The sequence below is a fragment of the Hemiscyllium ocellatum genome, chromosome 14 (genome assembly GCF_020745735.1).
Source record: "Hemiscyllium ocellatum isolate sHemOce1 chromosome 14, sHemOce1.pat.X.cur, whole genome shotgun sequence".
NCBI classification, from domain to species: domain Eukaryota; kingdom Metazoa; phylum Chordata; class Chondrichthyes; order Orectolobiformes; family Hemiscylliidae; genus Hemiscyllium; species Hemiscyllium ocellatum.
This window is the reverse complement of record NC_083414.1, coordinates 31739727-31756531: the sequence shown is the minus strand read 5'-3', so window position 1 is coordinate 31756531 and position 16805 is coordinate 31739727. Positions and strand designations below refer to the sequence as shown.

At 41.9% G+C, this 16805-nt stretch overlaps 1 protein-coding gene across 1 annotated transcript in view; it reads right to left on the bottom strand.

Moving 5' to 3' along the window:
- LOC132822470 (voltage-dependent L-type calcium channel subunit alpha-1D-like) overlaps positions 1-16805 on the bottom strand; it is a 579417-nt gene that overhangs the window by 131833 nt on the left and 430779 nt on the right. Inside the window, exons 35-38 of the mRNA XM_060835847.1 lie at positions 14467-14532; positions 14042-14133; positions 9616-9775; positions 2133-2260 (exon numbers count right to left, since the gene is read on the bottom strand). Of these exons, the coding sequence (XP_060691830.1) occupies positions 2133-2260; positions 9616-9775; positions 14042-14133; positions 14467-14532 (446 nt within the window). The remainder of the gene's footprint in view (positions 1-2132; positions 2261-9615; positions 9776-14041; positions 14134-14466; positions 14533-16805) is intronic.

The window sequence follows — 16805 nt, the reverse complement described above, 5'->3', positions numbered from 1 at the left end:
GGCCCTCATGGGAAAAGATTGGGATCACTCCTGCAGAGTTGCCAAGAATTCCATGCCATGCTAATCGAGTGAAGAACCACTATTCAACCACAGCAACTCTCATATTAACCCTGCTGCTAGTCTCATTCATTCCACTCCACCTCTAACGACTGGGTGCAAACATTTCTCTCTTTTGTCTTGCAGTTACAGACATTGTATCCTCCACCTATAAGGTACAATGGCTCCATCAGAATTCACCTCCTTTGCTTCTGAGGATGTGAGTTTCAAAGAAAGCATTAGGACAAGTCTGCCTCTTACACCTCCCACTAGTTTGAATCCTGACATGTTGGTAGGAACTTTTGCCTCAGAAAGTATGGGAGCACAATCTGGTCATCACCTCACTGCAACTGCTCCACAGCTGGGTGGGGAAGAAATGTCTGAGGCAGCTGGTACTCGGAGGACTGCCAGAGATCAGGCACCTGCTCAGCTTCAGGCAATCATTCAAGGATTTTGTTAGAATGGACCAGGAAGAGAAGGAGAGAGAGACAGAAATGTGGGAGGCAATGGCCTTCTTTACCCAGAAGTGTCAGCAGTGCAATTAGTCATGCAACTTTTTGGCTGCCTCCAATGACAGATCAGTGGCTACCATGGACGGCCAGATCCAGCACACTCAGTGTTTGCTGGAGAGGCAAACTCATCCAAGCTCTATCATTTCAATTTTTGATCCTCAGGACCAAAGACACGGCCACAGAGTATGGAGTAAACATCAAAGTCTCTTCCTCATAAGGAGGCATGGCAGTGCCAAGAGGTACCTAGCTGAAGGAGGAACCATACATAGGATTCTCAGTTGTGTCCCCTCAGAACTCTGCAGCAATGGCTGGTCCATCCACCACCATTATTGGATGGGTAAGATTGATGTAGCATGCTGCTGTACAGTAAAATGTATGCCTCTTAACTGTGAGCTGCTGACCAGGAACTTGAGCTCCTTGATTAGTGACTGTGCTAATTGGCACTACAAGGTAAGGTATGGATGGTGACAGCATGCAGGTAGACATGAAGTGAATGAGTGCTAAGAGAGCAAGCAAACAGCCTTGAGATGCAGTTTGGCCGAATCAGTGAATTAGTGGCTCTCCATGTATGCAGAGTGTTCTTGGCAGTGTACCCTGCAATGTAAATCTGTACTTTAAATGCCCTGCAAGTGAATCAGGAAAGTGCCATTATAATTGTGATAGGTTGAGAAATATTAAATCCTAATGTCCATGGATGAGGGCTGCATGCGGCTAGAGGCCATGGACCATAGCCTGAGATACCATTTGGTGTTGAACAATGAGGAGGCTGGTCACAGCCAGTGGCAAGCTGAAGTCACCAGGTACTCATTCTGACTTCCGCATTGAGAATTCTCAATATCTAGTTTGCTCAGCGTGTGTGATAGCGTCAGAAACTGTATATTACTGAGGCGAGTTGAAGCATTAATAAGGGCGATCACCAATCTATACAACCTATTAATTGTCAAATCACCAGTGCCTAGCAAGGAAATGACTGCCTGAAAAAAATACATAAAAGATGCATTGAGGTGCTCCCAACATCAAAATCAGCCTCGTAGGAAATCTCATCTGATTTTGCCACAAATCTTGCCATAGTCCACCCCTACAAGATTCCACTCATCAAATTTCTCTCTTCGTGAATCACAAGGGTTTTTACAATACAATTTCATGATCACTTTTACTGGCTTTTTACTTGCAAATTTAAAAAAATGTTGAATTTCAAATTGTCATGGATTGATTTGAACTCACTTTCACAGATTACTACATCAGTCAAATAATCACAAAACATTGTGAAATATTATTGTTAAAAAAAACCCTTGGATTTTTCACCTGCAAGGTTTAAGGGGTAACCTTATGAATTTGCACTTCTATCACATAATGTCACCTGTCAGTTATATGAGTAAATCAACATACATCTAATGGATGGAGTAACATTGCAGCAGGTTTTGGAGTTCATAAAGTTCTTCTCATTAATGAAATGCAAGGAGCAAAAATTTGTTAAACTACACTTATGTTGTTCTGTTCCACAGAAAACTGCAGCCAAGCAAGTTGGAATACTCATAACATTTAAAACTAATTGCAAGATAGAATTAAATTCAATTTACTTACTTTGCTTCTGGATCATATTCAGACCATATTCTTTTAAATTCTTCCAAATGATGAGGACCCAGAATGGACCAATCACGTGTCAAATAATCAAAGTTGTCCATGATAACAGCCACAAATAAGTTTATTATCTGAAATGTAAAGATGGAGAAAATTATTTGGCCGTTTGGGAATGCTTGTCTCAGTAAATTCTTGACTTCTGTGTTGATTTTACATACAAAGGTGAAATATTACCATTCACTGCTGGAATTGTTTTACTGGTTGCAACATTGTATTGACATTGCAAAAAACAGCAATTCCTGGGAAACACAGAGGTACATTCGCTTATAACACTTCTGTGATTCTGGTAGATTTGGCATAGATTTTCACATTAGTTTTGCCCAATAAAATGTAAACTGAGCAAACCTGTTTGTAAAATTTCAGCCAGTCTACACACTCGTCACTGAGGTTGTATTCAGAAGGAACAAAATAAAATTAAGTATTATTCATTACACAGTGCCCTAAGCACTCTCACGCATCACATACATTGACATTAAAAACTTCAGAAGCTGGAACCTTCTGCAGAGAATGTACTTATAAAGATTGAAGGGATTGGATGACGAATGTCATACAAGTTGTTAAAAGACACATGGCACTGCAGGTAATGCAGACAGAACAGTAAATGCAGTGTTCAGATTCCCAAACTAAGAACAAGTATTGAAACTTGTCAAATGCATCATGCTCCTGGTAGCAAGTTCTGCTTTGAAGCCTTGTCATTATTCTCCTGTTTATCTTCATAGTTCTTATAATATGCCTTAGGGGGTTCTTTTTCCAGGGCCATAAAGATGATGCCACTTTCTGGAAATCCAACCTGTGGCAGAATCCTGAATCTCCAGGTAGCTGAAGTCAACAGATGCCATTCACAGTCTGTATCAACACCAGTGACATATCACACATGAGAACAATGGAAACACCTGCTCAAACCCTATTGCCTCCTATATTATTGAATTTTGTTGTACATAGATTTGAAAGGGCAAATACTGAAGAGTAGGTAAAAACAAGAACTACTGATGCTGGAAACCAGATTCTAGGCTCGAGTGGTGCTGGAAAAGGACAGCAGTTCAGGCAGCATCCGAAGAGCAGGAAAATCGACATTTCGGGCAAAAGCCCTTCATCAGGAATAGAGCATATCTCTAAATACTGAAGAGTGTTGTAAGTGCTATCCAGTATGATGACATCATATGGATTTGTGTATAGGAAACCTTTAAATCTCAAAAGAGTGAAACATCTAGTCTCCTCAAAATCTGTGTATCATTTCAATATAATTTGGAACTGGTTGCTAATATGCAATAATTACACATAGTTTTTTTCTGTACCATACAAGACCAAGCAGGCCCTGAATATCCTTATGCTAAAGATAGCAAATGAAAGTAGCAAACTTTATCACAAGCAGTGGGTCATACAGCATGGTGAGTTGGCATGCCTACACAAGACTTTTGTCTGGACTGACTGAAAAGTCAGCCTCCATCTCTTATAGCATACAATGTGATCCTTAATATAAAGCTGAAACCCAATCAATCCACGTTTGATGAAATATACGGCCCTTCCAAAGCATTCCCAGAGGTGTTACACCTGGAGTGCCCCAGAGGGCTACAGATGCCAACTTTGATAGAATTCTGTTCTGTAAATGATTGTCATTGTTTTAATATAAACTCATCCTTGTGAAGCCAAGTATTTTGAAAGGGGAATAATTATTAAAATGGTAAAGGATGATTAAAGTACTGTAAAGACTATGCACTTTAAATGCAAAAGATTTGGCAAGAAAAACTAGTTGAAACAGTTTAATAATAATTACAGAAGCAAAAGAAAAAGAATCAAATGCATTAAAAAACTCTTTGGTAGTAATGAAGGTGTTTGAAATAGATAAAATTAAACAGATAGAATTCAATGGTATGTGATTGTTTTATTTTGCAACTAAAAGGGAGTTTCCTGCTTCCAAAATGTCACACGTGATTTACACACTTATTATTGAAGAAATGTGTCTGAAACATATGTTAGTCCCTTAGTATAACAATGTAAGGAGTCCAATGGCTGTCTCATGTCTCTTGCATAAGTTTGTACAGCCTGAATGAGAAAAAAAACATGTGCACATGCAGTATAACCAGCCTGACTGCAGCAGGCTGCTACCAAGGAGGTGAGTTTAAAACAATTGCTGAACTGAATGTGGAGCAACAAGGTGCATTTGAGCTCCTCCCAAGTCCACATTCAAAGCATGGCCACTTAGCGCTAATCATGAACTTTACCTACCCAGCATTCCTGCTTCTAACTTTCTCTCAAGGTCACTCCATTGCTGATCAACATCCTTTAGCCATCTTTTTTTGCGTACTGCCAACAGTGCTGTGTCTTAAATCAAAGCCTCTTCATTGATAAGCTGCTTGAGTTGCTCTCAATAATTGTCTACATTTTGCTAGTGACATTTAAATGAGGCATGAGATACAGTCAAGTTTATCCATTCAAATTATTTTATGTTCCTGCACTATTATTCCTTTTAAAAATGATTAAGAAAGCTGATAACATTAGATATAGAATGAGCACAGCAGAAGGGGAGTGTAGAGAATTGTGTAAATGGAATGCAATCTCCATAACCAGCAGTAAGGTGTGTGTTGGTGGAATGGGGATGTATAGAGCACCCAAACTGAGTCAAAGTAGATTCCAAAAATTAGAATTTTTCTTTAAGTAGATGGTGCTACGAGCTAGTGAGGGCAGGAATAGGAGGATAGAGCAGATGAATGCATGGCTGAGAAGCTGGTGTATGGGAGAAGGATTCACATTTTTGGATCATTAGAAACTCTTTTGGGGAAGAAGTGACCTGTACAAGCAGGACGGATTACACCTAAATTGGAAGGGGACTCATACTGGCAGGGAAATTTGCTAGAACTGCTTGGGAGGATTTAAACTAGTAAGGTGGAGGGGTGGGACCCAGGGAGATAGTGAGGAAAGAGATCGATCTGAGACGGGTACAGCTGAGAACAGAAGTGAGTCAAACAGTCAGGGCAGGCAGGGATAAGGTAGGACTAATAAATTAAACTGCATGTATTTCAATGCAAGGGGCCTAACAGGGAAGGCAGATGAACTCAGGGCATGGTTAGGCACATGGGACAGGGATATCATAGCAATTACGGAAACATGGCTCAGGGATGGCAGCTTAATGTTCCAGGATACAAATGCTACATCAAGGATAGAAAGGGAGGCGAGATAGGAAGGGGAGTGGCATTTTGATAAGGGATAGCATTACAGCTGTGCTGAGGGAGGATATTCCCAGAAATACATCCAGGGAAGTTGTTTGGGTGGAACTGAAAAATAAGAAAGGGATGTTAACCTTATTGGGATTGTATTATAGACCCTCCAATAGTCAGAGGGAAATTGAGAAACAAACTTGTAAGGAGATCTCAGCTATCTGTAAGAATAATAGGGTAGTTATGGTAGGGGATTTTAACTCTCCAAACATCGACTGGGACTGCCATAGTGCTAAAGGTTTAGATGGAGAGGAATTTCTTTAGTCTGTACAAGACAATTTACTGATTCAGTATGTGGATGTACCTACTAGAGAAGGTGCAAAATTGGACCTACTCTTGAGAAATAAGGCAGGGCAGGTGAGTGAGGTGTCAGTGGGGGAGCACTTTGGCGCCAGCGACCATAATTCTATTCGTTCTAAAATAGTGATGGTAAAGTTTAAATTCTAAATTGGAGAAAGGCCAATTTTGACACTATTAGGCAAGAACTTTCAAAAGCTGATTGGAGGCAGATGTTCGCAGGTAAAGGGATGGCTGGAAAATGGGAAGCTTTCAGAAATGAGATAACAAGAATCCAGAGAAAGTATATTCCTGTCAGGGTAAAAGGGAAGGCTGGTAGGTATAGGGAATGCTGGATGACTAAAGAAATTGAGGGTTTGGTTAAGAAAAAGAAGGAAGCATATGTCAGGTATAGATAGGAGAGATTGAGTGAATCCTTGGAAGAGTATAAAGAAAGTAGGAGTATACTTAAGGGGGAAATCAGGAGGGCAAAACAGGGACATGAGGTAGCTTTGGCAAATAGAATTGAGGAGAATCCAAAGGGTTTTTACAAATATATTAAGGACAAAAGGGTAACTAGGGAGAGAATAGGGGCCCTCAAAGATCAGCAAGGTGGCCTTTGTGTGGAGCCACAGAAAATGGAGAAGATACTAAATGAATATTTTGCATCAGTGTTTACTGTCGAAAAGGACATGGAAGATATAGACTGTGGGGAAATAGATGGTGACATCTTGCAAAATGTCCAGATTACAGAGGAGGAAGTGCTGGATGCCTTGAAACAGTTAAAGGTGGATAAATCCCCAGGACCTGATCAGGTGTACCCGAGAACTCTGTGGGAAGCTAGAGAAATTATTGCTGGCCTCTTGCTGAGATATTTGTATCATCGATAGTCATAGCGTGAGGTGCCAGGAGACTGGAGGTTGGCAAACGTGATGCCACTGTTTAAGGAGGGCGGTAAAGACAAGCCAGGGAACTATAGACCGGTGAGCCTGACCTCGGTGGTGGGCAAGTTGTTGGAGGGAATCCTGAGGGACAGGATATACATGTATTTGGAAAGGCAAGGACTGATTCGGGATAGTCAACAGGGCTGTGTGAGTGGGAAATCATGTCTCACAAACTTGATTAAGTTTTTTGAAGAAGTAACAAAGAAGATTGATGAGGGCAGAGCAGTAGATGTGATCTATATGGACTTCAGTAAGGTGTTCGACAAGGTTCCCCATGGGAGACTGATTAGCAAGGTTAGGTCTCATGGAATACAGGGAGAACTAGCTATTTGGATACACAACTGGCTCAAAGGTAAAAGACAGAGGGTGATGGTGGAGGGTTGTTTTTTCAGACTAGATGCCTATGACCAGTGGAGTACCACAAGGATCGGTGCTGGGCCCTCTACGTTTTGTCATTTACATAAATGAATTGGATACGAGCATAAGAGGTACAGTTAGTAAGTTTGCAGATGACACCAAAATTGGAGGTGTAGTGGAAGAGGGTTACCTCAGATTACAACAGGATCTGGACCAGATGGCCCAATGGGCTGAGAAGTGGCAGATAAATGCGAGGTGCTACATTTTGGGAAAGCTAATCTTAGCAGGACTTATATACTTAATGGAGGTCCTAGGGAATGTTGCTGAACAAAGAGACCTTGGAGTGCAGGTTCATAGCTCCTTGAAAGTGGAGTCGCAGGTAGATAGGATAGTGAAGAAGGCGTTTGGTATGCTTTCCTTTAGATTAGACTTACAGTGTGGAAACAGGCCCTTCGGCCCAACAAGTCCACACCGACCCGCCGAAGCGCAACCCACCCATACCCCTACATATTACCCCTTACCTAACACTACGGGCAATTTAGCTTGGCCAATTCACCTGACCCGCACATCTTTGGACTGTGGGAGGAAACCGGAGCACCCGGAGGAAACCCACGCAGACACGGGGAGAACGTGCAAACTCCACACAGTCAGTCGCCTGAGTCGGGAATTGAACCCGGGTCTACAGGCGCTGTGAGGCAGCAGTGCTAACCACTGTGCCACCGTGCCGCCCACGGTTGGTCAGAGTACTGAGTACAGGAGTTGGGAGGTCATGTTGCAGCTGTACAGGACATTGGTTAGGCCACTGTTGGAATATTGCATGCAATTCTAGTCTCCTTCCTATCGGGAAGATGTTGTGAAACTTGAAAGGGTTCAGAAAAGAAGTACAAGGATGTTGCCAGGATTGGAGGATCTGAGCTACAGGGAGAGGCTGAACAGGCTGGGGCTGTTTTCCTTGGAAGGTCGGAGCCTGTGGGGTGACCTTCTGGAGGTTTACAAAATTATGAGGGGCATGGAGAAGATAAATAGACAAAGTCTTTTCCTTGGTGTCGGGAAGTCCAGAACTAGAGGACATAGGTTTAGGGTGAGAGGGGAAAGATATAAAAGAGACCTAAAGGGCAACTTTTTCACGCAGAGGGAGGTACATGTATGGAATGAACTTCTAGAGGATGTGGTGGAGGCTGGTACAATTGCAATATTTAAGAGGCATGGGGATGGGTAAATGAATAGGAAGGGTTTGGAGGGATATGGGCCACGTGCTGGTAGGTGGGACGAGATTGGGTTAGGATATCTGGTCGGCATGGACAGGTTGGACCGAAGGGTCTGTTTCCATGCCATACATTTCTATGACTCTATGCATTCAGTCTAGATAATGTACATTTAAGAATCCTTGAGAAAGTATTATGAATAAAACAAACCTCTGACAAACATCAGAGGGTTAAATGTCAATGCCATTATAAAGTATGACTGGAACTGAGCAAAAAGACAGTCAGAGTTGGAATGCAGTTAATCAGCATTTATGAAAGGAGATTTATCAAATTATTTCTAACAAAAGGAAAAGGACATGGTAGCTTGTTGATAATAAGAGTAATACTAAATCCAAACATGCATGTTTATACAAAGAATAAGATTCTGTGCAAAATTTGAATTCAATAACGTAGTAACAAAAAAGGAAGGCAGCTTTCAGAATAACATCCTGAGAAAACTTCATTGACTGAAATGCATTTTCCTGTCTAAAAATTTCTTGTTTCTAATCTCTGGTACAGTTCATTTAAAATGATCGTAAGAACATTTGCTCAGCCATTTTCTTCATTGATATTTTTCCCTCCTCACTGGGGATAAGTTTTTATTCTGACAAGAAATGTGAATTTCCATTTACTGAGCACAGGAAGCTGCCAATATTAGCTTTCAACTAGAGTATGGCCCTTGTACAGGCGGATCTGACACTTGATAGAAATTGACTGGATTCAGTATCCAAGATTTTAACTTTTAAGTTTACACAGATAGATTTTCTGAGTTTCCTGAAACCTGACATATAAAAGAGGAGGACAGGGGGAATATAAGGACCTGACATATTACTGACATGCAGGGAAAACTTCATATCCATGCGTTTTAGTTATGTGAAGCTTATTTTTGCCCCATTTTCCACCATCCCAACCTATTAGATTTAAGACTGATAGTCATGCCCACATTCACTACCCCAGATAACGTAACCCCTTCAGCACAGCCCAAAGATTAAAAGAAAGTGAGGACTGCAGATGCTGGAGATCAGATTCGAAGAGTGTGGTGCTGGAAAAGCATAGCCGGTTAGGTAGCATCCGAGGAGGAGAGTTAATGTTTCAGGCATTATAGGCATTCCTGAAGAAGGGCTTATGCCCGAAACATTGACTTTCCTGCTCCTCAGATGCTGCCTGACTGGCTGTGCTTTTCCAGCACCACACTCATCAACAGCCCAAGGATTAATCCTAATACTCTATTTGCAGTACGGTTCAGATACATGCTACGTTAATTTATTTCTTGAGCTGTTCCTAGAAACATAAATTTACTGTTTGGATGAATGATAACTTCATGTTAAAATTTCAAGTCAAATTTCTATGACAGCTAATTTCAAGCAACACGATTATGAATGCCACATACCAGAAAGGCGCATAACATGTAAAAAGTGATGAAATATACAATAGCAAAATTGCTACCGCATGTAAACTCTTCTCCTGAACTATATTCTGACTCCGGGTCACAGCGTCTTCCAGGCATGCATGCCAACATGATCTCTTGCCAGGCTTCTCCAGTGGCACACCTATTGAGACAGCAGTAAGTCATCAGAAAGAATATCAATGTTAACTTAGTATTCATGTTAATTTCTAATGTAATTCTTTTCACCTTTCAATGACTGCAAAGTCATCTGTTCATTGTAAAACCTACTCAACTTGCAAATCTCTGGAGCCATGACCCAAATCGTCTGATCTGGGTCGGAATCTCTATTCCTGACCCTGATTGACAACAAGTTAGCAACTGACTTTCCTATGACCTTTCAGGCCACAGTTTCAATGCAGGATTGCTCATAATGGATGCAGTGCAGCAACCCTTGCAGGGAACAATACAAAGAATTTTTGTGGAAGCCACAGCCATTTTTACAGCACTACTGGCTTGACAATTCACATCTTCTTTGAAAATTATGGAAAGAAGGTTAAGCAAGTGCATCATATCAATAGTTATGGTGGCCATGTGATAGGGTATCAAGCAAAGGGTGGCAAGAGGGTAAGTAGTAGAATGGTAGGTAGATGGGGTAAGGTAGATGGGAGTTGGTGTAAATGGAGTAGGTGACAAGTATGGGTGGAGGCTGACAGTTGGAGTATAGAGTCATTTAGTAGATGATAAGTGGGCAGGAAGGTTAGGGGCAAGGTGGCAGCAGAGTTTTGGGTGATTTCAAGTCTCCAGACAAAAGAATACAAAATATTGGCCAGCAATCAATAACATCATCAAACCTGGAGATAATAAAGTGGATAACATGGTTGAGGGTTTCAGCAGCAGCAGAAGTAAAGACTTATGGTATAAAGCAAGTCAAAATAGGAGGTTTCACTGTCAGTATGGACATGTGGTTAAAAGTTCATCATTGGGTTGAAAACAATCTAGTTCAGGCTCAAAGTGTGAGGGGAATGAACTAAATCAGTGGCAAAGGAGCCACATGCATCGCAGAGATACAAGTCACTTCAATCTTCTCAATATTAGAAAATTGCTCATCCATTACTGGATTTTAGACCAACAGTCTGATCATTTAAAGACAGTAGTAGGGTCGAGAAAAGTAGTGGCTAGGCAGTCTTGTGTTTTCTAATGATGCCACTACAAGACAGCTAGTACATGAGAAATTGGAAGGGACTGTCATTTTTAGGAAACACCAGAGGTAACAAGGGAAAATAAATCACTGATAGAAATTCTCTCCCTATGATTAGACAGCTAAGTATGGAAACCGGTGAGCATAGATCTGCCTAACTGGATAATGGTGGAGAGCACTATAGATAGACAATGAGAGCAACTGTATTAAATGTTTCATGTATAAATATGTTGAATTAGGCAGCAAAAGATTTACAGAAATGCACAATTTATCAAATTGCAATTAACACCCATTGCCCACCAAGGTAATGTCACAGTAACAAGAAAAGAAATGGGTGTCAAAATAGAGTTGGTGGGAGAAAAAGTGCATCACAGTGCTCACCTCCTCAAAAGGCCTTGAAGATACGAGTGGACACTGCATGCATCTATTATACTGAAATGAGTGGAGCTGACAACCTGACTATGAGAGCAACCAGAATAAGAATGTAATGGCTTTAATGTGTTGGATGTAAAACGGGGTGCAAATTGAAGGCAAGGTTGAGCAGACTGTTAGCTGCAGAAATAATGTGAACCTTTTACATAAAGGGATTAATGAATCACAATAGAGGACGGATCCTGAATAAAATTTGTGAATTGTTAATTCAACTGTGATTTTTATTTACACCATCCTTATTATATTATAGGTACCTTTGGCTGTCAAGGCCGGAAGCTGTGTAATCCTCTCCCTAAAACTCCCCAATTCTTCCCCTTCCTTCAAGAAACATCTTAAAACTCAGTTCTTCAACCAATGTTTTGGTCACTAATTCTATCATCCCCTCATGAGGCACAATGTCAAATTTTGTTTGATAATTGCTCTTATAAAGCACTTCAGAAAATATTATGTTACAGGATATTGGTACTAAAGAATATGTTTTCATCATCTCTGTGGGTTTTTTTCTGAATATTTATGGAAAACATCAGCTCATCCTTGCATATTTTTGGTACACTTCAGATTCTACATCTGGGGCAAAATTGGGCTGCTTGTCACCTTGAGCGATGTGCGACACTTCCTAGAACCATACCAATTACATCAGGGAGAAAGGTTCATTGATAATCTTCTCCAGCTGCCATTAATTAGGGCCATTAGCAGTCAACCAATGGCTACCCATGACTATCAAGCTGCTCCTATGCCAATTATCTGCGTTCCCAGCAGGCGAGATACACGGTTGCTTTCCTGCCGGGGAAACCAGGCCACCTGCCTGGTCGTTTGGGGATGGCATTCCAATTGCTTCAATCTAGTAACAGTTAGACAGCAGAGATGGGAGCAGTGGTGACAGTTAAAAGCTACCCCCTAACATTGCCTATGATAGCCTCTCACCCAATAATCCCCCACTCCATATGCCTTCCCAAAACAACACTTGCTCACTGGTACTGCTCTTCACAGCATTGCAGCCCAGGTCTTCATCAACATTCTTAAGCTACAAGTCTGCCAGCCTCTGATTGAACAGCAAACTCAGTCATGGTGGGATATTTATTGCAAGGCTCCTGATTGGATGAAAAACTTGTCCAACAGCAATTAAGTATCAAATTGGTGCTTGGTCCTTAAAGCTTTCTTGCTGTGGAGTCACAGAGCTAATTGCCGCTGAAGTTCCCTGCATCACATCTAATCGACAGAACACTAAATCCCAACCACAATTATCATAAAATCATAAAAACCCTACAGTGTAGAAGCAGGTTATTCCGCCCATCGAGTCCGCACCGACCCTCCAAAGAGCACGTCATCCAGATACACTCTATCCCTGTAATCCTGCATCTTCTAGGTTAACCCACCCAACCCACACATCTATGGACACTATGGGCTATCCAGCTAACCTGCATACCTTTGGACTGCGGTGTGAAACTGGAGCACCCAGAGGAAACCCACATAGACAAGGGGAGAAGTCACCCAAGGCTGGAATCAAACCTAGCTGCTTGGCGCAGTGAGGCAGCAGTGCTAACCACTAAGCTACTGTGACACCCGCCTGAACATAATCAAGCAAACTGCTTCTTTGCAGTGTTCTATTAGGTCAAATGTTTGAAATTCTGATTGGACAAAATTGTTGGATATCATCTGTCACTCATTCATACTTATAAGTTCAAAATATAAAGACTTGGTAAATGATAAGTATCTCACAGCATACTTGCACTTAATTACTACAGAGCCAATTTATGTGGTGGTATAAAAATCAAATTGGATTGCAAGAGGTGCTGTGCTTATTGTTCTCACCTCTGGTTGAGGCACCTCGATGATGAGTGCCCTTCCCACACCTAGGCATATCAGGGCCCTCAAGTGGACAATTTCAAGAACTGTTCTTGCTGCCAACAGGGTGTGTTGCCAAGGAAGGCTACTCAGTTAAACCCAGTGACTTATTGCCAGTTCAGGGATGCAGACTGGAAAACAGGGTCTCTCCTCTTTTGGCCTTATGTGACTAATGGAAAGTCTCTGCAGCTGCATGAGCCACTGACCCACTGCACTTGGGATGAGCTCACCCCTTTGCCAGAGCCTGTTTGGTTCCCGAAATCCCTGATTCCAATAGCAGGCTTTCTGTTCAGAATGGTACAGGGACTGCTACAGTTCCAGCATCAGCCACTGCCACAGGGAAACCATGCCACCTGTCTGGTGGGTTGGGGATGGCATTCCATTTGCTTCATTCTCGTAACAGTTAGACAGCAGACACTGCTGGGCCTGGAAAGCTGCCAACCTGATGATTAGGTTATTGTTTCAGAAAGTGGGAAAGCTGTCTGAGAAGAGCAAACAATTAAATACCTAAACAAAATAAAATTATGCTGTGTTTTCCAGCGCCAGCAGAGGGAGAGTTTTTGACCATTGGGTGGGACCAATTCATAGCAGGTCGGCACAGTAAAGAAATTGTTAGGTGTGAGGGTCTCAGACAGTGAGACACATTGGGATTTGCATGTGATTTGGATGAGTCCTGATTGTGAGGCCAACAGTCTCAGTTGTGAGAAGGGGAGATCAACAGAGGCTGAGGTTGTGAACAGTTGATGGTCAGGGGTCCACAGGAGTAGTAGCTGGCAGTTGTGGGGGATTTGATAATAGTTGAGAAGGGTAACTGACATCAAAGGTAAGTCAAATAACGGTCAAGAGGACATCACATTTTAGGTAGATGGACAGACAAGCAGATCATATTGACTTTTGAGAATAAAACAAATAAAGAGTGACATTCAATCAAAATTGTTGGATTAGCTTTTTTACCTGAAAAGAAGTAGAACAGACTGAAAAAAAGTCTGAAAGTTGTTATTTCTGTTTATCTGTGTATGGTCTTGCAAGGCAACTTTGCCAAAAATCTGGAAAACAAGTAATAATCTTTATTTCACTATTGAGCACAACTGTTTTTGTTACTACTTTAGTGAACAGTTAACTAGGATAGGTAGTTTTCTGTTTCTTATTCAAGTCCTGGTAGATAAAACTTACTCACTTCTACTAGTGAAATTTCAATTAAGTCAAATCACCAGAGACCTCAGATTATAAATAATCTTTTAATTCAAAAACTTTAAAATTCTTAAATTGCAGTTATTTCCAACTAAGTTATGCCTATTTTCAATTAATTAGTTATCAACAAGACACAGAATGAAAGTATTTTAAATTTTCACCTGGATTTCATTCAACAAAATTGTTACCTGCATGCCAATTACAGCATAGATGAAAAACAGCATGGCTATAAGAAGGGCAACATATGGAAGAGCCTGAGAAGGAAGAACATTTTTACCAGATTAGATTGTATAAAAACAGTTACAATGGCAACAGAATAATCACAAGATGTATTCTGATATTTTCAGAAATTGTTTTTCTTAGGCACTGAATGTCAATAAGAAATATATTTTTTTTAGCATCTATTCATTAATTTGCATGCGCACTCCTTCCATTGGCCATTGCTCAAAAGGCAGCCAAAAGAAAAGGTATAAAAGGTTCTGGGCCACCTTCACCGCTGCTCCCTCACCACCTGACGCCTGGAGGAAGAATGCCTCATTTTCCGCCTCGGAACACTTCAACCCCAGGGCATCAATGTGGATTTCACCAGTTTCCTCATTTCCCCTCCCCCAACCTTACCCCAGTTCCAACCTGCCAGCTCAGCACTGTCCTCATGACCTGTCCTACCTGCCAATCTCCCTTCCCACCTATCCGCTCCACCCTCCCCTCTGACCTATCCCCTCCATCCCCGCCCCCATTCACCTATTATACTCTTTGCTACCTTCCCCCGCCGTCCTCTCTGTCCTATCACCTCCATCCCCACGCCCATTCACCTATTGTACTCTTTGCTACCTTCTCTCCAGCCTCCCCCCACCCCCCCACACCATTTATCACTCCACCTTGGAGATATCCTGCCTCCATTCCTGAAGGGCTTTTGCCTGAAATGTCGATTTTCCTGCTTCTTGGATGCCACCTGACCTGCTGTGCCTTTCCGGCACCACTCTGATCTAAACTCCGGTCTCCAGCATCTGCAGTCCTCACTTTTGCCTAGTTGATTTTTAACTTTGTCCACCCCAGTCCAACACTGGCTCCTCTACGTCACCTTACATTTTGACCAAAAAGATTTCCATGATGCTGCAAGGCCTGCCCAGTGATGTTTGCCTTACATAAGTAGAGGCAGAAATCAGGAGGCTGGAAAGTGAAGGAATCATCAAACCAGTCCAGTTTGCAGAATGTGTAGTACGGATTGTACCAACTGTGAAGCCCGACTGATCGGTTCAACTTTGTGAAGATTTTAAACAAACAGTAAACTGCTGGATAAATACCCAATTCCTCATATAAATGTCCAGGGGAGCTGTCCTTCACGAAGCTGGACATGTGCCATGCATACTTGCAATAGCAATTAGAGCAGGATTCCCAGGAATATGCCACAATTAATACCCATAAAGGTTTGTACCAATATATGAGATTGTCTTTTCGGATATCATTAGCCTGTGCTAATTGTCAGCAAACAATGGAGAACATTCTACCTCAGGTTGCCATTTATCTGGCTGGTGTGCTAATAACTGGGATGACCAAATAAAGAGCATTTACAGAACTTGGCCATTGTGCTTAAAGATTTCTCCAAGGTTATTGAGAAAAGGGTCAACCTTGGAAATTGTCTCGTAACCAAGATGTAACCTTTAGTGAAATGAAGAGGCATCTAAAAAGATGGTACACTATGATCCCAGGCAAGATGCAGTACTGACCTGTGATGCTTCCCTGTATAGTTTTGGTATAGTGTTGGGTCACTGGTGGCCCAGCAGAGAAGAACATCCAATTGCATATGCTTCCCGGACTTTGGCTGATGCCGAACGAAGATACACAGAGAGAGAAGGAAGGTTTGGCAGTCATCTTTGGTGTGAGAAAGTTCCATCAATACCTTTATGGATGTACATTTGTAATAGTAATGGACCACAAACTCCGACTAGGGCTACACAAGGAGGACAGAGACGTGCCCACCCAAGGCTTCAGGTTAAATTCAATGGTGGGCTCTTATTCTAAGTGCACAGAATCACGAATTGGAACATCATCTGGGTGGCAAAGCAGATGTTTTGAGTGGCCTCCCACTGACAGAAACACCACTGGTCATGTCTCAAGTGGAACAGTACATTCTGGTTTTAAAGTTTTTGGACAGCTTCTGGTCACCATTGATAATATCAGACTGTGGACATAAAAGATCCTGTCCTGGTGAAACAAAACAGTTGATGTTGAGGGAAGCAAAAGGGCCATCATAACCAGAATTGAAACTTTTTTGGACCCGGCAAGATCAGATCACCATACTGGAAGGCGTATTATTATGAGGAGCAGGTGTGATTGTCCCGAGCAAAGGTCACTGCCAGATACTGGCTGAACTCCATGCGGGTCATCCAGGAGGTTTCCAAAATGAAGATGCTGGCAAGAAGTTATGTCTGGTGGCCAGGATTGGATGCTGACGTAGCTGCATTGGAGAGGCAGTCTCCAGAGTGCCAATTATTGCCAGCAGCTTCCCCATATTTGTGGGATTAGT